Source organism: Cuculus canorus, chromosome 2 (assembly GCF_017976375.1).
Source record: "Cuculus canorus isolate bCucCan1 chromosome 2, bCucCan1.pri, whole genome shotgun sequence".
In the NCBI taxonomy this organism is placed as follows: Eukaryota; Metazoa; Chordata; class Aves; order Cuculiformes; family Cuculidae; genus Cuculus; species Cuculus canorus.
The window spans coordinates 65031204-65057229 of NC_071402.1; the positions used below are offsets into that span (position 1 = coordinate 65031204).

General features: G+C 37.1%; 1 protein-coding gene across 1 annotated transcript in view; it reads left to right on the forward strand.

Annotated features, from left to right (window-relative positions):
- The window catches only part of LOC104061008 (dynein axonemal heavy chain 5), a 158324-nt gene that overhangs the window by 4283 nt on the left and 128015 nt on the right, over positions 1–26026 (forward strand). The window contains exons 3-19 of the mRNA XM_054058697.1: positions 979–1167; positions 1273–1347; positions 3601–3687; positions 5119–5190; positions 8055–8156; positions 9071–9257; positions 10295–10460; positions 10567–10660; positions 11832–11930; positions 12802–12983; positions 15251–15370; positions 16050–16251; positions 21445–21540; positions 22279–22452; positions 22544–22633; positions 23343–23498; positions 24472–24611. Of these exons, the coding sequence (XP_053914672.1) occupies positions 979–1167; positions 1273–1347; positions 3601–3687; positions 5119–5190; positions 8055–8156; positions 9071–9257; positions 10295–10460; positions 10567–10660; positions 11832–11930; positions 12802–12983; positions 15251–15370; positions 16050–16251; positions 21445–21540; positions 22279–22452; positions 22544–22633; positions 23343–23498; positions 24472–24611 (2231 nt within the window). The remainder of the gene's footprint in view (positions 1–978; positions 1168–1272; positions 1348–3600; positions 3688–5118; positions 5191–8054; positions 8157–9070; positions 9258–10294; positions 10461–10566; positions 10661–11831; positions 11931–12801; positions 12984–15250; positions 15371–16049; positions 16252–21444; positions 21541–22278; positions 22453–22543; positions 22634–23342; positions 23499–24471; positions 24612–26026) is intronic.

A 26026-nucleotide genomic window follows, 5' to 3' on the forward strand; every position in this document is an offset into this window, starting at 1 on the left:
ACCAATAACTAAAGGTATACAGACATTATTGATGTCTCCTGGTCTCAAACAGGTAGAGACAGGAGTGATATAAAACATCCATTCAGAGTCTGGGGTAAGATCAAATGGTAGGAGGCAAAAGTGAACGTTGGCCAGCTTTTTGGTTTTAATACAAGAGTGAATCAGGATTGGTCAGTTACAGTTCTTAGTTTAGAGTACTGGAGATGTGATTTCTCTTATCTTTGTTTCTCTCCAATAAAAACTGTGAGGTACAGATATCCTCTAGATATCCCCAGACTCTGGATACCTGTGTCATTGGGAGCTGTGTGTAGAAGGAAATGCTCAGTGTGGTGAATTTCTTACCCCAATCTTTAGTTTTTTGTATAACTTCTGAATATTATCTGTTGACTTAAAAATGTTATTCACCATATCTACTTTCAGTATTGTTCACGTCATTATGAAGATTTAAAAAAATCCTTTGTCTACATAGAATTCCTCGTTTATCTTACTTTTATATGACCTGGGTATTAAACATCAATTGTATATTTGTTCCAGTGTTGACAGATTTTATAGTAGATTTTTATTTGTTTATTTCCTTTGAGGTAGTAGCTTTATACAATGTACGTAGAGATAGATCTGGTCCCAAATCTGGATATTGGACATATAGAATTTTGGAAGCTGGATTCACGAAGCTGAGATTTGAATTAGAGCTTTTATGGTGCTGAATTTGTATAGTGACTTTAGCCTGGCTCCACATATGATTATGAGATCCTAATTGGAAGTTTCCAAGCTGAAGTTACCATTATAGCAGCTTTATACTTAAAACTAATTCTGGCCTAGAAGTTAATTATTACAGATATTTTCCCTCTGTATTCCTTAGATGTATTTTTTTTATGTTCCTGCTTCAAGTAGTTTATGAAACTAGCTCAAAGATCAGCAATATAAAATGTAATCCTTAAGTGAGGAAGAAGAATCTCTCTATAGCATTTTATTTTCTAGACAACTGCTAAGAAAAGTATAGTACTTCCCAGTGAAACTAGGAAAGAACTAGCCAAGCAAGCCAAAGTCACCAAAGAGGAGAGAAGAGCTCAGATGGATGAAAGACACAAGTATTTGATATCAAGATTAGCAGATGGGATAGGCTTAAATGAGCAGCAAGTTGAGGAGGCCATTATTTCTGATGACAAGGTAAATATTCATTAAATTATTATTGTTATTATTAAATATATTTCTAAAATTTCCAGTCTTTTGAAACTACTTCACAATTAACAACATTTGTAATTTTGTTTTTAGTTTCAACTTATAGAACAGTTCTTTGCTCCTAGCGAACTTAAAAAGTTGCTCTTCTTCTACCAGGATGTATTGCAGGTAAGTTTCTGTTATTCTACAAAAACAAAGTTATATTTAAAAAAAATCCCATGACTATTGCAAAATTCAGAAAATTTTAACAGAGATATTTGGCAATCCATGCAAATCTGAAAAGAGCTTGAATTTCATTGTCTGGATACTGCCATCTTGCCTTGCATGAAAACAGGAGAATGCCTTGTGGCATGTTTTGATATTGTTCTTGTTTTCATGAAAGAAACTTAAAAATTGTAAAAAAATAAAAAGAAGTTAAAATCCAGGCTTCAGAAATGATAAAGATAATTGAGGCAAAGTGTTCGCAGTATTTGGAGTTTAAATATACTGGATTAGATAACATAAGTATTACAGGAATGAGGGAAGTGTGTGTATAAGAACTATTTTGCCTTCTGCTTTCGGTTTGAACTGCACTGGTCCCACTGTGACAAAGCACTGATTCAGGATGGTGAAAAATGATGCAATTCCTTTCTTAATTAAGATGGCATGATGTTCAGGTCTGCCCTATTCTGTGGAAAATAATCTTAAGCTTGGAGAGCTGTAACTAGAAATAAGGTAGTTGTGGTGTCCAAGATGTATTTCTCTCCTTTTCAGTTTTGTATGACAGTAGAAGATGCCAAGTGACCTTGAAATTATCTAATGTGACTCGTGGGCTTCCTGAACTCAGTCATTTTAGGTTCTGCCATTGAGGAGGCATGTTAGGGCGAGCTAATTCACCGTGTGATGGCATTTTAGGCTTGCTGGGGAGAAAAAATTGCTCATTGATAATGCTTGATTGTCAGTTAAGTGCAAGAATGAATTATAGATTCGTTATAACCTATATAAGTTAAAGAAACTTTTGAGTGTTACTGGAATTGCTTAGAGACTTTTCAAAGCACAGAATCAGCTCAGCTGTCGAAACAGTTTAATCAGTTTTTCCTTTCACTGGGACTGTGCATGCATATTTCTGGGATGAATGTGTCGTTCTCTGGCTTAAACCAAGATGAAACAAAAAATCTTGAAAATGTTTTCCTTAACTTATAAGCCAGAAATAAATGCCCAGTGTGGACTAAGCGAAGTGTTCCATTTCTGTATTTTCTTTTGTTTTATTTTAGTCTTTAGAATTTATGATAATTTTATTGCAAAAGAGGTTAGCATAAAAATAAGTGGTTTTGATGGGAAGTATGAATTCCATCTCTAGCATCTTCCACCTCATTCTGAAGAGTCCAGAGACCTCATTAGATTGACTGTTTTGTCAGCAGTTTGGTTTCAAACATATCAGAGAATTGGAGATTACTCATGGGCAGTATCATACATACTTGCCCTGTTCTTATGCTGTTTTGGCCATTCTCAGAGCAAAATTCTGGCCTGGGCAGACCATTAGCCTGACCTAGCAGGCATGTTCTTATCAAGATTTATCAAAGATCCTTTCTTTGGTGCTCATCTCTCTTTTTTTCATGAGCTTGGCTGCATGATGTTCACTTGAGACTGTGTGTAGGGTTGGAAGATGCTGATTTGGAAGTGGGGAGCCACCACTGTGTGATCATACATCATGTGTTTAGTGCAGCTGTAGCTGAACATTTGACTTTTTGGGAAGAGGCCTCTCCTCAAACTTCAAAGAGAAATATATCTGCAGGCTTTTTCCACTTTATTTTGTGTTACATTCTTCCAAGTTGCAACAGATTATTTTCCAAAGTGACAGAAAATTAGAGGGAAGCAGATCTTTCTTAGGCTTAAACTTGTTTGTTGCTTCAGAGAGAAGAGATTGTAGATACAAGTCAATGGGGAGGAACCAGTAGCAGCAATGCTTCTCGGAGAGAGAGTTTTTCAGAGTGACATTGGTTAAAGACACGAGCAGAAAACTAAATTGCTTTGCGTTGGTAGCACATCTACCTCACCCTGTCCCGTGTGGGACCTGGTCACAATTAAATTGTGTCTTTGCAGACCTGGCACTTGTTTGTTTCTGCAAGACATCCAGTGTATTTCCATCAAGGGTCTTGCTCTAGGAGATGCTTCAGATTTAATTTCATTATATTTTCTGAGATTTTTTTTCCCTTTCTTCTTCGAGTGTTTTCTGAAAGAACAGGGCTATAAAACTGTTTACTGGGGACTGTGAGATTCATGCAGAGCTTATTAATCAGATAAAGCCAACATCACGATTTGTATCTGGAAATTACTAACTGATTCAGAATTAGCTTACTTAGGATTCACATACTCAAATAGGAGGAGTTTTTGTATGATAACAGGTTTTGTTTTATTAACCTCTTATAATTTAACTGCTAGGAAAGGTCTAATGCATCCTTGAGGTCAGATGGGACAACGAACACTTTGCTTCAGAAGAAGTTATTTATTACCATGGGTTCTACTGAGGTATGGTTGAAAAATTAATTTGATGACATTTGAAAAGAAAAATATTGAAAAACTGTAACAGTTGTGCAATGTTAAACAGCATTGCATAATCTTGGATACATATATAACTACTTAGTCCATGTTGTCAAAATGCAAGATCTCCCAATATTTCTTGAACTGAGGCTGCAGTTCACCAGAGTAGAAGTAGTGGTTAATGGATTTGACTGTCTGAGAGGAGAGCAGGTCAAATAAACCCCTGCTAAAAATTGCAGATCGTAACAGTTATATTGACTGCATGTTTAAGTGTTTTCTGGTGCTTGTGCACTTTTAGTATAAAAGTGCAGTTCTTCAGTGATTTTGTATTTCCTTTCATATAATAATAATGCACATTACTCCAGAAATAGCTTCAATAATTCCTTTATCACATTCAAAATCTTTTAACAACCTCCTCGCTGTAATGTCTAAGCATTATTCAGGAGTGTATTTAGGGTGATCATGAAGGTTTCTGATTAATTTTCTTTCTTTCTTTCTTTCCTTCCATCTTTTTTGGGGGAATCAGGTCTGCCATATACAGTTTTCCTTGAATAAGACACGGTGATGTCTTCCCCCCATCCCCACTGAGCTTATATTAACATTTTTATGTTAGAAAAGACATAGCTTAAGAATTCTTTCTTGCTTTCAGAGGAGAAGTGGTGATCGTTCCTCTGCCAATGGAACCAATTGGAATGTCTTTCAATTTTTTTGTAGTTGAATTATTATTAGATTTAATAGACAAAAAATAAAATTGTTGCAGTACTTAGTTGAAACATTTATATTACTTCAGTCCATTATAAAGATGAAAATACATGTTAAAACATTTGAATCAGAAGTTTTTAGTAATCTTAAAGTTCCTTTTAAAAAAAAATGAAGGAAATGTCATTCTAAGATGATCCATTCTGCTCTAGGTGTCTACGAAAAGTACTTTAAATGTTTGAAAGTTGAGGATATCTTTCATGTTATTCAAGGAATTTATGTTGACAAATTCGAAAGGGATTAGACAGTGTCATGGATAGCTCCATAAATGGATGCTAAAGTGACTAGACAGGAATAAGTCATCTAACAGCTCTCATACAACTGTTGCAGATGGTCAGGGAATACAAGAGGAATGGGGGACAAGAAGCAGCTTAGCTCACAAGCTCTCCCGACTGCATTTTCTTGATAGGGATGCAATACTGGGGTGGTCTGCCCAGAAGGGCGTTGTTGATGTTCTTATCTCAGGTGGAGAAAAAAACATTATTTTATTTGAGAGGAACAGATTCGAATATCCAGTTCACTACCTCTTGAGTAATTATTTTTTTACTTTTTACTATTTTTTTAGAGTTTTGTTTTCAGAACATTTTGATATTGTTAAGTAAATTACTTTTACTGTACACGTGTATTGTTTTCAACTGTCGCATTTTGTCCTTTTTACAGAACTTTACAGGGGTTTGTGCATTTTTCCTAAGGACGTCAGATAAAGTTATAACTGCATCAAATGTTTCCCAGGTCAGACCAAAATCATGCAGTGTTTACAGTATAGTTAATATTTTTTTAGACCTTTATTCACACAACTGGATATCAGAAAAAAGAAGTGAGGAGTGCTTTCGTCCAAATGTCTAGTTTTAACAGAAGTTCCTTTTCATCTGAATAAGTATTTAATATAAAGTAATGTTTTAATGATTTGGAAATTGACTACTGCAATATTATTAAAACCAAGATTGTAATTAATAACAATTCATTGTTAATCAGTAATTTATCAAATTTTCATGGCTATAGAGAATAAAGACTTAAAGTAGGAGATTTCCTTTTAATTAACAAGCCTAATTTATGGAAAAGCTGTCCTTAAATAACTGTATCTTTTAAACTTTTAAAATAAAGATCATACTTGAAAGTAACTAAAATACAGTTTTTTTCCCCCTAATAGCATTAGTTACTGTAACAGCCTTTTCCGACTTCCAGATATGCTCACGTTCTTGGTGTCCCTGCACATGGCATGGGGGATGGAACTGGATGATCTTTAAGGTCCCTTCCAATCCGAAACATTCTATGATTCTATGAAATAACATCTAAGAACAAACAATGTAATAAGCCTGAAATCATATTCTCAGAAGTATTGATGCACACGTTTTTATGTTGTACAGATTTTTCTCCCTATTTGTCATGAATAAGTTGATGTATTCCATTTGAACAGGCCAAAGCTGTAGTAAGTTTGTTCTCCAGCTACAGTCATGGAAATTAGTACTTCAGTTTCTGTTGGTCACTTGCTTTATAACAATATTTTTACCACTACCCCACGCAGAGTTGTAGAAGTAATTTCTAGGCTTCCTCTTCTTGCTCCTTGTCAGTCCTGCTGTGCTACTTCAGTTGGGTATCTGCCAGAATGGTTGTCCAAACACTTCCATGAGCTGCCTCGGTCCCTTCTCTCTGTGGTTCTCTTGTGATTACCTTGTTTTAGCAGGGACTGTCATGTAGTTGTAGTCACACTTAATTCGTTGTGTGAGGCAATATATTTTGATGCTACAGAAGGTAAAACAAGCCCTAATTTTCAATCCGTCTTCACAGTCATGGGCTTGGAGCTCAGGCTCAGACTGGTTTGGCAAATTTTAGTTTATCTTGAATAGCTGTATAGGAACAGTTGGAAGGAGAACCTGAGAACCTTTTAGAAATAAATGGATTTGCCCCTATTTCTCAAGAAGAATAGCTGAATCTTCAGTGTCCTGTGGAAGGAAATGGATCAGTTTGTATGTCGACCTTGTCCTAGAGGCTGAGAAGTCTTGAAAGACAATTTTCCCTGTCTCACCCTTCCTGCAACAAATGCAGACATGGTATTATGGGGGAAACTAGCGTTGTTAAAAGCATCTGAAGGGGGGGGAAAGAAATCAGATAATTTCTTCATTACCCTTCTGTCCTTTCCTTCTGCTATTTTGTTAGCACAACCTCTTACAGAAGGAAGTAGTTGAGGAGCATTTCCTCGTTAACAACCTAGTGGACATTGCCTCCCAACGGACATGTTTGGACATGCAAAGAAGCCTGGTCTTCCTTGTAAGAACTTCTTCAAGCAGAATGGTGCCTTGATTGTCATCCATAATTCCTTCACTTTCTACCTTCTTGTACACTAATGGGATAATAGTACTATGATATTGTTAGGATGTAGTATTCCACATGTGCCTAACAACTAATGGTCTTAAATGCTCTTCTTTTGCATGCAAGTGGGGAACTAGTGAGTAAAATGTTAGTGAAATTAATAATCGAGATAGAATATCAAAGCCTGTACAAAATTTATTTGTAGTTGCTGTTCCTAAAACACTGTTGAATTGCTGTCTTTGCACAGGCAAAAGCTGGGAGTGGAACCTTCCAGGGCAGAACTCGGTATACTTTCCCCTCTATCAGTTAAGCATTCAGTATTATGAAGGCAAAATGAGTGTATGTTTGCACAATTCAGAAGTTCTGAATGAGATTCCCTCTCTGTTAACAAGAGACATACCCAGAGACAAAATGGCTAGTCAGTATGGGAAAGCACGTGACCTGTGTTCAGGATGTGTACATTTGTAAACAAAATGCCAGTAGTAGAAAAGCCAACCAGTCCATAAGTGGGTACCGTTGGCAAAAGATGCAATCCCTCACTATTTCCAATTTATGCTTTAAGTTCTGCAGTAAAATTCTGCTCACCAGTACTGCCACTCCCTATCTCCAGCTTTAGCAATTCACTGCTTCTTCCTTCAAGTTAAGTGGAATGGACTAGAATAGTTTATTTCCATTGGAAGGGACCTACAAAGATCATCTGTTCCAATGGCCTGAACACTTCAGGGCTGAGCAAGATAAGCACGTTGTTACGATCATTGTCCCAATGCCCCTTAAACGCTCACAGTCTTGGGGCATTGACCACCTCTCGAGGAAGTCTGTGCCAGTGTCTGACCACCATCTCTGTAAAGAAATGCTTCCTAAGCATAAGTTCAATAACAATGAACTGGAGAGAACTGTGCAACTGAAAGAGGCATTTCTTGCCTTATGCGTTTGTTGTCCTTTTTTAAGCATTTATGATAGATGGAAACTATTCCTCTATGAGAGAAATATAGACATACAAATTGTCTTAGGATTAATTAATGCATTGATGTTAAATGGTTAATTTTAACAGGCTGCTGGACTGTTGCTGCAATATGAGACTGACTTTTTTGGTGACTCAAACTTAAGGACAAGCCTTGTAATTTCTGGTTGAATTTTAGTCTATGCCCAATCCAAATACAATAGCTGGGGGACAGTATCCCACAGAATATACATAGTTATAGTGTGTATGTGTTTGAATTTCACTCAAGTATTATAACGTTGCAGAAGTTTACTTGCACTCTGCTAATTTTTGTTTCTTCCCAAAGGAGGTGAATTTTGGCATCTTTGATTGTACTAATGGAAATATCCTTCAGGGCCTGGAAATTTTCTTGTCCCAAATCATGGTACCAGCACTTAAATCCCAACAGGTAATCAAATAGCTAGTCTTTTTTCTCTAGAAGATGTGGAATTAAGGCAAGTTGCTGCTGCAGTCTTATTTGTGAATTGGGTTAACTTGAAACAGTGGATACAGAAAAATACAAATCTAATATAGGTCTTTGTAGGAGTCATGCAATTTGTATATGTGTTTGAAAATCATATAGTAATTGTTTATTTTCAAGCAATAGCACCAGCTGTAGTGCTTGTGACAAAGGAGAAGTAGCATATTAGCCATACTAAGGTAAAACTATGATGACCTAATTAAAACTAGATTAAGTCTGGTTTGAAAGAAGTGTCAGGTACTTCTGGCAGCACAAGGAATCAGTCCATGATTTTATTCTAGAGCATTGACAGCAAGGTATGTATCACAACCAGGGTATCCAGCTTCTTTGAGTTGTCCTTGTTCTGTGGCATTCACAAAGCATCAGTTGGTTCTGTTGCCTGCAGAAGTACATGTTCAGTGGTAGGAAATATAATGAAGCTCGGTGTCTGCTGAGAATGATGGTGTCATATGCTGTTACCATATGCTACCATTTTGTCTCACCTAGGAGCAAAAGGGAGATTAGAATCTCTTTTCTCTCTTCAGGGAGAGCCAAATCAGAGTGAAAAAATAAAAGACAAATCAGTGTGAAGACTGAGCAGAGAGAAATTTTTATTTCTTGAGAGCCTCTTGCTTGTTTGTTTCTTCTTGTCTAACAGAATAATTAAATTAATGCATGCTTTAACGTATTTATGTTATAGTACAGATGAGTGTATTTTAAAGGGCTTACTGATAAGTCTTTGTATACTGCCATAAATTAGAAATACCTTACTAATGAAAAATAAGATAACATTTGTGTTCAAAAAACAAAAGGAAGTGTGATTTTTTTTTTTTTTTCATATTCATAAATCTTAAAATAATCAGAACTGGGGAGCTGTGAAAGAAGGCTTGAAGAACAGCCAGATTCAAGACTTTCTGTACTTAGTGGATAAGTTTGTGGATACTTTGTCATCATCAAGACAGAATATAGAAGATAAAATTCAGCTCACAAAAGTGGATATTGATACTTATGTCAGCAGTTTACAGAATCCATCTGACTACATGATGGCAGGTGAGTAATTCCTATGGAAAAGCAAACACGATGTTGTTTATGAAATAAATGTTATGTCATTAGTAAAAATTTACTTTGAAGAATTATATCTCAGGGAAGATGAATTATACATTTTTCTGCTTACTCTTCCCAGTTTCTGACTGTGTAATCATAAAATCATCAATTATTTTCCCATGCTTTAATTCATGGGAAATTAATTTTCCCATGCTTTAATTCAGACTTGAAGGATTTTGTAGTTCCTTGACAGTACGCAGTGGCTTTTGTTCCTCCTAGTTTGCTGGCCCAGTAATTGCTTAGCGGTGTGTAAACTCTTAACTTTCTTTGATAATGGAGAAATCCTATCCAATATTAAGTCTGGCTCTGAGACCTGTGAGTCAAACCAAGATGTATTTGTAAAAAATATACATGTATGTGTAGATGTATACGTAACGAAAAGAATAGTTATGTCTTTTTGAACAATAGCTTTCCAACATTTCTTATCACCACCTGGATCTTCAGAGTGAAAAACTAGTCAATGCTTTGGAAATCCCTCTCAACCCAACATGAGCCTGTGGCAGGACAGCTTCCACAGAAGAGCTAGTGGCTTTTAAGATGAGCCAATAATGCTCTGGAGCTGGACGAGGTCTTTAGATACATTTAGGCTGCAGTGGCAGAAAGAGAGAAATGTGAAATAAGCCTTTATTTATGAAATACAAGCAGAAAAATATACACATAATAATTAAGGCATTTCTTGGAGCTCTGAAAAGATTCTCCCTAAATCACATCATTGTATTTTTTTCCTTATGACCTCACTGCGTTTTTAACTATTTCCATTGCAAAGGATATGTAATAGTAATAGAGTAGATAGATACAAGTCATATGTGTGTGCATCTTTTTGTTACAGCCTTAATCTTTTCCTGTTGTGGTCAGTGTTTTCATTATACTCAGCTTACACAGAGTCTCAGCTTATGTTTGACAAAGACATTTCACTTCTGTAGTTAAAAATCTGTATTTATTTCTTGGTACTTATGAGACTTTCTCATTCTATGATTTTGAAGGCAGTAACACAGAGGTCACTGAGAAACTTGAAGAAGTGGTCATGATCTGGATCAAACAGATCAGACAAGTTCTAGTGGAAAGCGAACAAATAAGAAGAGAAGCTGATGACATTGGTCCATCTGCAGAGCTGGAATACTGGAAGGCAAGGATGTCATCATTTAACAGGTTAAGTCCCTGTATTATTTTTCACAGAGTCTAAAAAAAAGCCTTTTAAAAATAAATGTACACCTGAATTCCAAAGGGAGTATTATATGTGTTTCTTTCTTCAAAGCCTTTTAGATGAGATCAAGAGTTCAAGAGTAAAGAAAGTTATAAGTATTCTTCAGGCAGCGAGATCAAAGACATTAAAGCAGTGGAAAGAACTGGTAATTACTATGTTTTAATAAGAGTTTTAAATGAGTAGAGTACTGTATTTGTAATACACACAGAACTAAACAGAATGCTAAAAATATTTTTGAGTGTTTATGCTGTTTTTGTACTGGTTTTTTTTTAATCTGTTTTTTGAAACTTGTAGCACCGGTGACTGAAGTTAAATAGATAACTTGAAAAGGAGTCAATTACGTGTTTCTGTAATGTGTCTTTCATTAACATAGCGGGTGAAATGGTTGTGCAAAAGTGAAGTAATGCAGCAAACCAACATTTTTCTGTCTCTCTCCAGCTGTATCCTGTGTAGGCCAACTGTAGAGATGTCTTAAAGTTCATTGTATTACTTTTAGAATTATTGACAACTGGCTTTTTGTAGCACAAGTGCTATTTCAGATAAGTGGATGTCTGTAATGGAAACGGGTAAGTCAAAATTGTAGGCAAGCCAGGAAATAAACTGTAGACCACGTACAATCAGATGCCCTCAAACACATGAATGTAGATCTTCTAGCACTTAAGAAGGTATTGTACTGTTTTGAAAACAGACCAGAAAACAATGTCACCTTACTGAATTTTTTTATTTTGTGCTTAACGTATTTGCAGACTTTTATGATTAATGGGATTTGGATGACAGTGTCACAAGCCAACAGCACAAGCCAAGAATGATGAATTACATTTCTTTCATCATACAGAATTGCTTCCTAAGTACTGGATAGTTCCACCTGTCGTGAACAGAAGGATATATAAGCATTAGTTGTGAATTTTCCCTACCAAGTGTTTAGTAAAAAATTCTGGGAAACATGCTGGTACATTTCAGGGACCTTGTCTAATTTCTGTAGAATGGCTGAAGCCATTAAAAATGTAAATTGAATGATCAAACCCACACTAACATACCTCCATCAGGAAGGAAAAAATTTAGGGATCAAAGTAATGAGTTCCTCTAAATCACATCCAAAATGTTGCTCTTGCTAGGTAGATCTTGCCAAATTTTGCTTGTAAAAGCAGTTATTTCTTATGAAAGATTAAATGCCTTATTTAAGAGAACTTCTGTGAGAAATTGTTTGCAAGATGGAATCTTAGCCTTGTGGTACATGGACTGTAAAAGGGCAAGAATCTGTTCAGTTAATTTTAACAGGATTAATTCTATTTCTTTTTTTTTCCCCCTCCCTTCAGGATGGTAATGTAACAATTGCTGCCAACGAAGCTAAAGATAATGTGAGATATTTATATATGTTGGATAAATTTTTTGGTCCACTTGCCGAAGCTTCACCTGTAAGTAGTACTGTAAAGGCACTTTAAATGAAATTCAGAAAAGTACGGAAAGGCTTTTACTGCTGACAGAAAATTGTATCTCCTTCAAGTATTTAACTCCTATGCTTAATGAGTGGCAGACAGCTTAACTCCTTTAGCATTGTTACTCATGATTGTTTTATTGCAAGCATCATAAAATGATCTTAAGCCTTCGGTTGAGCTGCAGTTGGACATCTTCCACTTATTTTACTGGTTAAAGCTGTTTATCTTGCAGGTAGTTCATATTTACTGTTGTTTATTCAGATTTCTTTTTTTAAGAAGAGCATAAATTTTGAAGATACAGACATCAATTAAAACTGCCTGAGCCTCCACGTTCAGAAGATTTACATGTAATCTAGCTGCTTACAAAATTTCTAAATATTATTTTCAAAGCTTGAACACTGTTTGAATCCATAGTGCTGTTTTACACTGCTTTTGTTCTGCAAATATCCACTGCCAACTTTCTTCTTCTTGTCCTTCCTGCAACAAGCCAACTCTTCTGTTGCAGTGTCAGACTTATTTTCCTTAGGTGATATATTTCTTTGCAAAGCAGACTACGGCACCTTCACATACTGGAAGTCATGGCCAAGAAGAGTACAGCTTCTGTTTTTCCTCTGGAAAATCCCACTCTGGAAGATGATCTACTGATTTGTTCATTACCCATTCCTCTATTTTTTTCTCTTGGTCATAGTGTGTTAGGTCCATTCATAATGAGATGCCTACGAGGACAATGTGTTACAATTAAAAAGGTGTTTGTCCACTGACAAATGTATTCCCAGAGCTGTCACATTTCCTATTGTGTTAATTTTTAGGAGATTTGGATTGCTGACTTTCCCATTTTTTCCTGTTGTAGATAACAATGATGGAACATGTACCTGGTTTAATGAATACTGTTGGTATGATCTACTGCACATCACCATACTACAACACATCAGAGTGCATGACATCTCTTCTTCTCAAAATCACCAATCAAATGATTAACACATGCAAGAAATATCTATGTGAAGGTGTTTCAAAAATCTGGGATCTGGACAGGTGATAGAATTTTAATAATTTCATCTTCTTTTGTCAATACTAGAAGTAAAATTACAGATTAGTTGTCAAGATTATTAAAAGGTACATTTAAGTACCCCCTTGTCCTCCTACCTGATTCCAATGTGAATTTTAAGCTTGTGACTACTCATTTTGTGTAGAACGAAGTACTTTGCAAACACAAATGTACTAAGTGTTGTGAAAAAAAATATTATTGGAAAGCATGTAATGTCTATCAATATACAACACTCAATATTTTATCCCTATGGCTTTTTTTAGACCAAAACACACTTGAGCAATTTTAATGGGAGCTAAGGTTCTTCATAAAGATGCTCGAGGGCAGACTGGCAAAGTTCCATCTAAGATTATTTTTTGCTGTTAGTGGACAAGAAAGTCAGTTTGAGGAAGGGGGCAATGTATACTAGGATCAGAATCACAGTTTGATGGTTCTCTATTTGGAGTGAGGTACGTGGGGTAGAGGATGGGACTCAGACTATTTTCTGAGTATTCCATGGAGAATGCTATGTGAGCAAACACAGGAGGAGTGTTAATGGTGCCAATGATGCACCTTCAATTTAAAAAGGTAGATTTACTGTAAAATTGCTAGTTAGACATGCCCAAGACTAGTTTTGTTCTTCCTTTCTGTTGTTGTTCTTACAGGTATTAGTATAGCAAGAGTCCTTGGTTTTCAGCAAATGTTAGGCACTGTTTAGGAAACTGAAAAAAAGTTGCCTCAGATCTAAGTTCGTAATCCAAAGCATAAGAGAAGCTTGCAGTCTGAAACATAAGTGGATAGCAAGATGGGGAAAAAGGAGTGGAGAAAAAAACAGCAGTCATGCAGTATTGGTCTGGAATGACAGTGTTTTCAGCAAAACTCGTGATGCCCTTGGATTTTTTTTAGGCATCACTGCTGAGAGATTAAAGGAGATGTTTCAAGAAAGGGACCAGTTAGCTACTCTCTGGCTACTTGCAGGGAACTGCCCCCAGGAGGTATGTTCAGCATAAGTGGAAGCAAAGAAATGTTTGCATGAAACTTAACAAGTGGATAGTGAATGCTAACATCACTGGCAGAAAAAGCATATCTGAAGGGTGAGCAGTTAAGTGGAGGTAGCCTTAGCAGAACAAGTACTGTAAGAACAGTCAATAATTTTCATACGAAAGAGAAGGGGGAAGCCACAGAGTGAGATTAAGATGAGCATAACTTCTAAAGTTATCAATTGGAAAAGTAATGATTGGAATAGTCTCTTAAAAACGTATAATTGGAGCAAGATTATGTTTACTGAGGTGAGAAGGAAAAGGTGTAACAAACCTCATCGAGACATAGACGGTCAGGATATCTGTGCTTAAATTCCAACCCAGTCAAAGGTAGCGCTGAGATGACAGGCTAGGAGACCTAAAAGTAAATCTAACAACTAATTTGTATTCCTCCTGTATTTCGGTGTGTGTAAATGGAAGTTTTCAGAAATTACCTGTTTATTTAAAATAATTAATATGATTAAACGTAGATTTTTTTTTTGTTTATTCTAGCTGAATTTATTTTTGAGACATTTTTCTTATTATTTTTTTTTTTTTGCTGCTGATGTTCCTGCAAATCTCTGTATCTCTATTGTATTAGTTTCAATCTATAAAGCTTGACTATTATTTTAATTCCCAGTAACCTTCTGGAAGATGAAAGACAAAGCCAAAGGGGAGCAACAGTCTTGGGTAAATGGCGTATGGCTAATTTCCATGCCTTATCTATATATCGCATGTATAGTAGTACCTCAGGGTTAATGAACACCTATGTATAAGATGTAACTTATCTGTGGCCTTAGGAACCAAAATCTTCCTGGTGTATCTTTTTAAAGAAAAAATACATTCCTCATTCTTACTGTACTCCGGAAAAATACCTCTCCAGTCTTGTCTGCTTAGAAAAAAACCCAAAGAAATAAATGAAGGAAAACCCATCAACAATACTCAGTTGATGGAACATGGCAAATGACCAGACTGCAAGTATTCAGTAGGCAGGGGTTACCTGGTGTAAGTTGTTTCTAGACTATACTGTGAAAGTTCTGATTTGATGACAATAAAACTTTGACTGAAAATAACAAATTTAAATAAGAATTATTAATGTAATCTTCATATTGAATGGTTTTCAGGTAATGTATAATTTTCTGTTCTTTTTTTTTGCAACATTGCACATCTGACTGAAACTTTCTGTATTTATTTATTTATACTCTTCTGAAGAGCTCCTTAGCATAATTTTCTGTCTGCTGTGCTTTCTTCCTCAGGCAAGAATTGCTAAAGAGGATACAGCAATGCATTTCCCTCAAGGAACAGTACCAAACATCATTTCAGAGAATTAGGGAGGAGCTAAAGGAAAATCCAGGTAGCAGGCAATTGGATCTCAGGTAAATAATTCATTCTAATATTGAATCATATTCATTTATACAATTTATAAATGAGGTGTCATTATATCTTCTGGCTAGCAGAAAAGCTAAGTAGTCAGTTAAAAATTAGTATTTATTCTAAACAAAACATGACCTTGCAGACTTTTTTTTTAATCCAGAAATAAACCAGTGACAGGTTTTTGGCAGTCACTGCTGATGTAGCCGATGTCCAAGGGGACTTCAGGAGAATTTGTGCATGTGTTATTTTAATACGTGTTTATGTATGATCTGAAATCCCAACAAATTTGAATAATGGATATAAGAGAAAAGACAACAGGGAAATTTAGTCAGCTTTGGGCTAGGTTGTCTATCACAGTGGCAAGGGGAGTTCTACCTTTACTGGCACTTAGAGCATGAGGCATTTCTTAGTATTGTACACTCACATTTTGAATATCTTATTTAAAAGAGTAACTCCGGTGAAATGTGGTAAAGGCTTTTAATTGACATAATTGAGCATTTTCTGGTTTATATCCATTATTTTAAAACATTTTTTATTTGATTTGTAATTATTGCAGCATAGATTTTTTTTTTTAATGTGAAACTTCTTAGCAGTTCTGGTAGAATATATGTGGGTTAAATAGACAAAATCTGTTAGAAATAGATTTGCATAACAATCCATCTGTTGCTTTTTTATTGTTAGTGAAAACTATATATTTGGGAAATTTGATACGTTCTGTAAACGTTTGGAGAAGATTTCAGATATGAGCAATATTATGGAAAGCCTCTTACAGCTCCAGCATGTAAAAATAGAAGGTATTGAAGAGATCAGTACTCATTACCAGAGCATTGCTACAAATGCCAAATCCAAACAGTATGATGTTCTGGATCACAGAAAAAAAGAGGTACATACATTCAGCACCTGTCTGATAATCACTCTCTTAATTCTATGCTTTTCATTGGAGTTATGCAAAGAAGATCAAATTTTATAACAATGCCTACAATATTTCACTGTAATAATGATACTTTCTTATCTTTTAATACACTTCAAAAGTGTTTGGGTAAGCTTGGCTTTTTTTCCAAATGTTTTTGTTGATTTTTGATAAACTAGGTTTTATGTGATAGGTAATGCTGCAAACAACTGTTCCTAAACTTTTTGTTTTGAGGTGCATGTATTTTGAACTGCAGACTGAAAACTAATTCAGGCAGGTCAATGCATTAAATATAGTTTATCTAGCTGCAAGAGTTACTCAGTGTTACTGAAAATACTTAGTGGAAGAGGAAAGGCCCTTAGATGAACATTGTAGAGGGAGAAGTGAAATCACCCCCAAAGCTGAGCAGAGTGGTAAAAATTAAAGTGACTTTTCAAGTGCTTCAGAGTCATGTTTTACTATATCCTTACATGCTGGAATTGAGCTCCTTTTATTTTGAGCTGTAGCCTGCTTGCTTTTCAGGATTAATATCCTCACTACTTAAGAGCTAGAAATGTTGACTTACTCTCCTGCCTTCCTGGACTGTGGCTTGCAACTGTCAGGAACTTTCCTATAGTTAAGTCTACAGTACATTTGACTTTCTCTTAATTGCCTGATGGCTTACATTTCTGTAATACTGTTGGGTTCTTTTCTGAAAGAGAACATTTACTGTTAACTGGAGTTTGGAGATGTTTAAAAAATTACGTGGCTTTTCTACACCTAAATGGTCAGACCAACATATATTATGGACTGTCTCCCCAAGCTTATGGAGTGCTTTCTTTGAGAGGAAGTTTGCACTTAATTTCTTTTGTAGGTCCTCAGGATTTTTTACTTTTAAGAAAAAGTATTACAGATAAATATCCAAATTACTTCTAGTTAGGAGCTGCCAAATTTGGTAGCCCTATAGAAGTGAGGCTGTCACAGCTCTGCGTCCTCAGGTCCATTCAGCTGCAAGGCTGAGCACGCAGTTCACAATAGGCGTGCATGCACACAATACATTTATACACAGGTCTGGCCACACAGCTGAGCACAACCTGGCAACACAGCAATCATACAGTTATGAACAGTATTAATGGCCTTATCTTGTGCCTGAAAGCATGTTGGTAGAAAACATATGTACATGGATCCTTCTAGTAGCTGGTCTTATACACTCAGACTATGCAATAACTGACCCCTGGATACCCAGGTCTGCCTGATTTGTGGACTTACAGCCTCCCCACCTGCCACCAGGGCCCACAGTCCCTTTCCAGTTCATAGAACCATAGAATAGTTTGGGTTGGGAGGGACCTTAAAGATCATCTAGTTCCAACCTCCCTGCCATAGGCAGGAACATCCCACTAGATCAGGCTGCCCAGTTGCTGGCGCTGAGACCTATACAAACATACACACAGACACACACATTGTGGGTCTTCCAGTTACCAGTCTCAGGCAATCAGTTTATGCTATACATAACGCCTGCTCCCCTGCTTTCCTGTTTGCTGACATACAGACAAACACACATGCAAACAGCTTTCCTGGAGTTGGTCCAGACTTATGACCGTGTCAGTGGCTGATCTTCAGAAGCCTACTCTCTCTCTGGTAGCCAACTCTTAGACTACTCTGGTCTCTTCAGTATCCAGCCTAGACTTACAGTTGCTCCAGTGCTTGATTCCAAGCTTCTGTCCTATTTGCTGCTTAGTCTGGTTTGGTGTTCTCTAGCCGTTATGTGTGACGGACACATGCACACAGTATGCACATGCTCCAGTGTCTCTAGTTGCAATGATCCATGGTTCATACTCTGGTTGCTGGTGCTTAAACCTCATTACACTCCCGTCTCTCTAGTTGCTGACCGTACAGGTATACAGGCCTTAATGACCCACGCTTTTCGTATGATTATAGAATGGGTTAGAAGGGGCCTTTAATGGTCATCTAATCCAACTCCCCCTGCCATAGGCAGGGACATCTTCAGTTAGATCAGGTTGTTCAAAGCCCCATCCCATCTGACACTTCCAGGGATGAGACGGCCACAGCTTCTCTGGACAACCTGTTCCAGTGTCTTACCACCCTCAGTGTAAAAATTTTCTTCTTTATGTCTAATCTAAATCAACCCTTTTTGGGGTAGATTTAGAACCAGTGTCCCTTGTCCTATCACTACAGATTAGTCTCTCTTCATCTTTCTTATAAGCTTCCCTTAAGGCCTTTCTACTCTGTTACTGGTACGTAGACTCCCGTACGCACACAGAAGAGAGAACCCTTTCACCCATGGAAATGGTTAGAAATGGAGAGAAGTAAGAACACAAGACAGAGTGTGCTGTTATGTGCAGGGCATGGCCAGACAAGTCTACTGACCAGCAACCTGTTCACATGTGGCTGACTTCTTTTATCCGATCATGTCCACTTGTGTTCCTCCCACAAACACCTTTGATCCTTGCCTTTTCTTCTTCTCTAATTGCCATAATACCTCTTGTATAGTCCCATAGGGTGAGGGTTAGGGGTTGGGACTAGGGGTTGGGGTTAGGGGTTAGGTTTAGGGTTTGGGTTTGGATTAGGTTTAGGGGCGTGAGTGATGAGCAAAAGCAGACAAGGGGGGTTGGGAGCATTCGTTAGAGCTTGGCGTTGTTTGCCTTGAAGACCTTGGAAGTTGATAATGAAGGAGCCAGCTAGCAGCAGTTTACTGATAAGTGGGCATTGGAATGCAGAAAGCTGGCTGCATTTGGTTCAGGAGTTTGAAAACAGCCAGAGCAGACTGAGTCTGCACAAAGTTCAAAAAGAAAAATATTCATCCCGAGGAAGACTTCCTAATTCATCCCTAAGACCCTGGCCCACGACCATCAGGAGGCACTATGCAGGCGCAAGACTGGAGCGAACTTTCCAGAACTAATTATAATACAAAGCGGGGATAGGGTATGAATATGTAGTAGGTGCTTATACCTATGCATGTCTTTACACTGTAAGTAGCTGCTTGTTAAGCTATACGGTGTGCAAGCTAGGAGGAGAACCCCCTTGTACCCCAGCACTGGAAATAAACTTACCTGCTTATAACTCATTTTGGGTTATAGGGTTTGATTCCGCAAAACATGAGGGTTAGGGTTAGATGGTTAGGTGATAGGGGTTACGGGTTCTGATTAGGATTCTGGTTAGGGTTAGGGGGTTAGCATTAGCGTTAGGATTTAGTGTTAGGGTTAGGGGTTAGGATTAGCGTTAGGTGGTTAGGGTTCAGGGTTAGGATTAAAGTTAGGGGGTTAGGGTTTAGAGTTTAGAGTAAGGGTTTAGGTTGAGGGGCCATGGGGTTACAGTTAGGGTTAGGGGTTAGGTTTATGGTTAGTAGTTAGGGTTAGGGTTTGGGGTTAGAGATTATGGTTTAGGATTAGCATTAGGGTTATATGATTAGGGGGTAGGGGTTAGGGTTAGAGGTTTGGTTATATTTAGGGGTCTTAGGGTTACGGTTAGGGTTAGGGTGAGGGTTAGGTTTATGGTTAGGAGTTAGGGTTTAGGGTTAGGGTTTTGCATTAAGGGTTAGGGTTAGGTTTAGGGGCTTTAGTTTTAGGCTTAGGGTTAGGGTGTGCATTAGGTTTAGTGTTTAGTTTTGGGTTTTGGTTAGGTTTAGAGGCTTAAGGGTTAGCGTTTTGGGTTCGGGATTAGGGTTAGGTTTAAGGGCTTTAGTTTTAGGTTTAGGGTTGGGGATTGGAGTTAGTGTTAGCAGCCTTAGGGTTAGGCTTTGGGTTAGGTTTAGGGGCATTAGAGTTAGGGTTACGGGTTAGGTTTAGGGTTTAGAGTTAGGATTAGGGTTCAGGGTCAGGGTTTAGGATTAGTGTTAGAGTTTGGGTTTAGGATTAGGTTTTGGGTTAGGGTTAGGTTTAGGGGCTTTAGCGTTAGGGATGAGGATTTTGATTAGGCTTTGGGCCTTAGGGTTAGGGGTTAGGATTAGGGTTTAGAGTTTGGGACCTTAGGGTTAGGTTTGTGGCTGGGGGTTATGGTTAAGGTTTGGGGTGTGGGGTTAGGATTTAGAGTTTAGGATTAGGGTTAGGGTTTGGAGTTAGGGTTTAGGATTAGGGTTAAGGTTTGGAGTTAGGGTTTAGGATTAGGTTTAGGATTAAGGTGTTAGAGTTAGGGTTAGAGGTTATTATTAGGGTTAGGGGTTAGGGTTCGGGGTTAGGTCTTAGGTTTAGGGTTGGCGTTAGGTTTAGAAGCCTTACAGTTAGGGTTAGGGTTTGGTTTAGGGGTCTTAGTGTTAGGGTTAGGGTTGGGGATTAGTGTTAGGATTCAGGTTAGGGGCATTTGGTTTAGGGTTAGGGTTACAGTTTAGGGTTAAGGGTAGTGTTAGGTGTTAGGGTTTGGCGGTTAGGGTAGCATTAGGGGTTGGGGGCTAGGGTTAAGGTCAACGTAGGAGTTCCAGTTTGGGATTAGAGTTAGTGGATATGGTTAACGGTTAGGGCTAGCCTTAGGGGGTTAGCATTAGGATTAGGGGTGTTAGCGTTATGCTTTAGGGTTAGGGATTTGGGGGTTAGGGTTTGAGTTAGATTTAGGGGCCTTAGATTTTGGGTTGGGGGTTAGGGTTAGGGGTTAGGGTTAGGGTTTTGGGTTTGAGTTTGTCTTAGGGGTTATGGTTAGGGTTAAGGTTACGATTAGGGTTAGTGTTAGGGTTTACAGTTAGGGTTTAGAGTTACATATAGGGTTACAGTTAGTCCCAAAATGCTTTTCCCTGGTAAACTGTAATGAGTCACCTCCTAGGCAATTACCTCTTTTAGTCTCTAATGTACTCTAAATAGTCTGCCAGTTTGTTCATCTTGATGGTTTTTATACCTGGACAGTAAGCTGAGCTCTCTCCTGTGGCAGTGCCATGAGTGTGCTCTGTTTGCCCTGATTAGGTTATTGTATTTTCTTTGCCTGTCCTTGTTCCTATGTGCTCCTTTGTGTTCATGAAGATAAGGCTTTAATAATATAACCCAGCACTTAATATTTGGTTTGCTTTGCTTAGAATGTGAATTCCTTTATTACTGGTATTCTCGCTGTTCTCTTTTGTTCAGTGCTGAATACATGTACTGGGCAGATAAAGTAAATTCCCCCAAAACTTCAGGGATGGTATTTTGTAGCAAATGAAAACAATGCTACAGATTATTTTGTTTTTTTCTTTTTACCCTTTTCTAGTTTGAAAAAGATTACCTTGAATTTAAGAACCAAATTGCAGAATTGTATGAGTCCATACAAGAATTTGTGGATTCCTGGTTTGAGAAGACTGTAACTGTAAGTAACTTTATAAATGCAGACCGTTTGTTCTGGTGTTCAGAAAGGCTGTGCACCTGTAGGTCCTACTGGACGTCTTCATTACTGCCAGGGTTCAGTGCTGTGTTGATGGCTGCCTGAGATAATGTAGGAGGACATCAAGCCTGTTGCAAATGTTCTAAAAGTCACTTGCAAAAGTGCTGGAACATAGTGTTCATAATTGCCAGCTTTGTGATCCATCTTTCCTTACCAATTTTATAGCTCTGTTTTTTCTAAAGTTTATTTTCTTTCTTCATCCTGATGTTTCCCATGCTTCCTGTTGCACTTCTAAGTTACTCCTGTTGGACTGTTGGGAGTAATGAAATAATTTCTACCATCTGTTACCCTAATGTCAGTAATCTTCTTTAGTTCAGGCACTGATCTTAATATGGGATGTTAATGAAGTATGAGTAAATGTGTAGGTTTACAACAGTTGACATAAAGGAAAAAGAAGTGGTGACTCGAGAGTCAGAAAATATTTAAATACTCTGTGGTACTGTAGTTGTAGAAGTTTCTTGGTTCATACTATGATAAATATGTGCGACAAAATACAGAAGCAAAATTCACTTACTTGTCTGGATGGACTTTTCTGTTTTCTTAGAGCAACAACTTACAAACTTATGTAACATACTATAAATAAAAAAAAAATAACACTTTATGAAAAATGAGTTTTTGAACTGTTAACATCTTCTGCAGTAAATGCTCCATTCTCCTTTTTAGACTGAACAGATGCTGGGGCTTCTGACAAAGCTTGAACGAGTAGGAGAAAATTGTATTGATTTTAATGAGAAGTACACCATTGTCCTTCAGCAGTACAGCCAAGACTTAGAGTTTGTTCGACAACTCTATCAGAAGCAAAAAGAAAATCCACCTATACCACGTAATATGCCACCAGTAAGGTTGAAATAAATGACAGAAAAAATGACTTTGCTTCTTGACTATTTTTAGTTAACGGAAATTTAACCTTGTATCTTCTATGTTTTAGGTAGCGGGGAAGATTATGTGGGCTCAGCAGTTGTACAGAAAAATTGACCATCCAATGGAATTCCTTAAAAAGAAAACCACACTTTTGAAGGTTGGAAATTAGCAATGGAGGGTTCATGCTAAGCTTTCAAGCATGTTAATAACAGACAGATGATTTATTTTTATACTCCTAAGATCACTTTTCCAGCGACTTGTATTTAAGCTTATCCAACAGGATAGGTGTTAGTGTTTGCTCCAAGATTTGAATTCTGTTTTGCAGCACAATTATTCTGTGCTGAGGACAGTTACTTTTCTTGAGACATTAAGCTGATGACTTAGGCCGGTGCTTTTGTCCCCTCTGGGGCTCAAGTCAAGTTAATCCTGATAGCAACACTGTTGGCGGTGTGCCTAAGCTAAGAGTCTTCTGTCTGCTATGCTCTGTAATGAGGAGAACTGAACTATTTTCTCTCAAATACTAGCCACACTTCATGAAAGAGTGTAATTTTTATAGCTTTCTCAGTGGGGTATCATTCCCTTGTATAGGTCACTTTGTACTATGGGCAAGACTGGGAGGAAATAATCAAGAAGGGAGTGGCATTGTTTAGATCAGTTAAATACTTCTTAGTAATTGAATTCCTAGATATATTTCTGTGTTTCTGTGTCTTACCTGATCTCTAAAATAACATAACTTAAAGCTCCATATTTGTTTCATTTTCTTAATCGTGGTGAGGAAAAGCCTAGTGGAGGACATTTCTACTGTGTTAGACTCATTGAATTGATTAAATATTGCTCGCTTTTTATTTTTTCCCATTGAATTGCAGACACTGGAAATGAAAAAGGTTATTAAGAGCTACAACGAAATGGCTGCAGTTCTTTTGGAATTTGAACTTATTTATCATAGAGCCTGGTGCAGGTTTGCTGACCAGGCTAGAAATGCTTTGTCTGCTTCTTTACTTGTCAGGCACCCAGAAACCAAGGTAAATATGATTATATGACTTTGTATTACTGTTGCATTGTTTAGTATTACATATGCTACTTTAATCATATCATGGAAAGACAAGCACAGTACTAAAATAATCTTAATAGGGTTAAAAAAATGAAATACTTGAGTTGGTCTTTTTTTTATCTTTTTGTGTATATTTATGGTACAGACTTTATCGTGCCTCTTCTTTATAGGGCTCCCACCTCGTTCTGGGCATAAAAGAGGCAGTACCCAGCAAACGCGTATCTATTATTGACTTATCTACATCTTTTTAGATATTGTTTCATGTTTTATTTTCCATGTTACCCAAAATTTTAGAGAAGGAAGGAACTTTTAATTAGATCGTGGTATTTTCTGTAGTGGTCCACATCACTGTGTTGAGTATATTGCAATCATTCATTAATTTGTTTTCGAAACTGTTTGCTGAGACAGAAAATCTTATCATTCTTACTTCACAGATTACTTTTTATGCTGTAGTGCAGAGAAATAATGGCTAAAATGAGATATTTCTTCAACTAATGGTTCTGCAATTGATAACTAGAACCTAGTTTTCAAATTAATAGCATTTAATAGCATTTAGTGCACAAAAAAGTTTACAGAGATTAACTTTCAAAACATTTCTCCCTTGTATTCTGATGGAGAAACTGAGATGAAAAGGCAAATTAGCTTCCTCAGAGCTTAGCTGCGGAACTAGAATTCAGCTTAGGGAGTGACAAGAGCCAAGTGGTTAGCGCACAGTGAAGGCATCACGGGAAACTGAAATCAGTTTAAGATATTGGCTGATTAATGGTTTGGAAAATCCAGATACTTGTAGAGGAGAATAAAGACTGCCTATAAGCATGGGTATCTGTTTTAAAAATCTTCTCTTGTCATTACACCTTGTTGTAAGTTCCAGTTATATCACACTACATATAACCACCAGACTGCTGCCTTAATTTCTATTACTTTTTCCCCCCTGATATGTGAAGGAATTACTCGTAAACTTGAACCCAGTGGTCCTGGAAGTACTTTACGAAACAAAATACCTGAAAAAAATGCGTTTTGAAATTCCAGATGTTGTCCTTGACTTGTGTGCAAATGAAGAACAGATTAAAAGACATCAGCTGGAGTGAGTGAACACTTTTTGGATTTGATTCTCATCTGCAAATGGGAATCAGTAGCTTTGAGTCTGTTGCATATGCTTTTGATTATATATTTTTTCTCTTTCATGTGGTTTAGTTGAAATCTAATTGCTTTCTTCTGCATTTCCATTGTAATATTGGTAACATGCAGTTGTTCCTGTCTCCACAAATATCTCGTTGCTAGAAAATGCTCATGTGCTTTTGTTTGGTTACTGCAACAGCTGCTCTGTAAGTGGGTCTCCTAGGTACTGCTAAGGCATCTATGCACTGTAACATGGTTGTGTAGTTACATTACAGAATAATACAGTTAACATAAAAACCCCTTATTTCTGTTAGGAAAACAAGCTGGAATTTATCACTTGATTAAGGCACAACACAAACATTTGTATAGGTAATACATCCCCGAGTTATAATTCTTTTATTTTGTGTTGAATATCTGAAATAACTTTTGTTGATTTTAAATATTTTCTGCTTCTTGTAACAGTCCAGATCTGTGCTAGATGAGTTAATTCTCTAACTTGCTAATCAAAGACGATAGGTCTTAAAGAAGTTACCCTTTGTGAGGAGTATTCTTGAGGTAGTTTTTAAATAGAAGTGGACCAAAAGGGGTGAAGTGGGAAGAGTTTCAGAAACACTTGAATTCAACCCCTTCTCCCTTTTTGTATCATTGAAGCTTTTAGTCTGTCACTCTTATAATACCACATTTTTCATTTGTTATCTGTAGAATGTTTTAGGACAAACTAACCTAAAATTTCTAATGTGTGATGCAAACTCTATGTGCCACAGTGCTATAAAAAGCAAAAGCCCCAACTTTTGTCACCCAAAAGAAAGAAAAGAGTACAGATTTTTTTTTCAATAAAAAATTAATTCCAACTTACTTTCTGCTCTGAAAAGGACTTCAAGCTGACCCCTCAGGCAATATTCAGAGACTGCAGATTTTTGCTTCAGCAACAGTGGAAAAACACTTCAGCTTCTATTGCGAATGGGTTATCTCAGTATGTGGTTTGTAACAATGATGTTTAAAATCATGGTTTTAACCTGGCACAGAGCACAGCTATTCTTTTTTTTTTGCAGCAGTTTTTGTAAGGAACTCATGTAGATGACTTCTGAGTTGCGTTTGCTTCTAATTCTTGTTTGCATAGCTTCACTATGTAGCTCTGTTATCATAGAACTATATGGGAAAGTCTTGATTCAGAATTTGGCCTCTTTTTCTTTGAGACTTGGTGTTCTAAGTGATTTGGATCTAGCTTTTCTTATAAACTAGTCATTTCATGCCATATCATGTGAAATAGCAAGAAGGGAACAAAACCACTGTGTTTTCAGTTTCCTGGTCTTTTTTTACTGTAATTAATTTTCTTTAGGAGAAAATTTGTCTAATTGATCACAGTTGCTTTACTGGAGG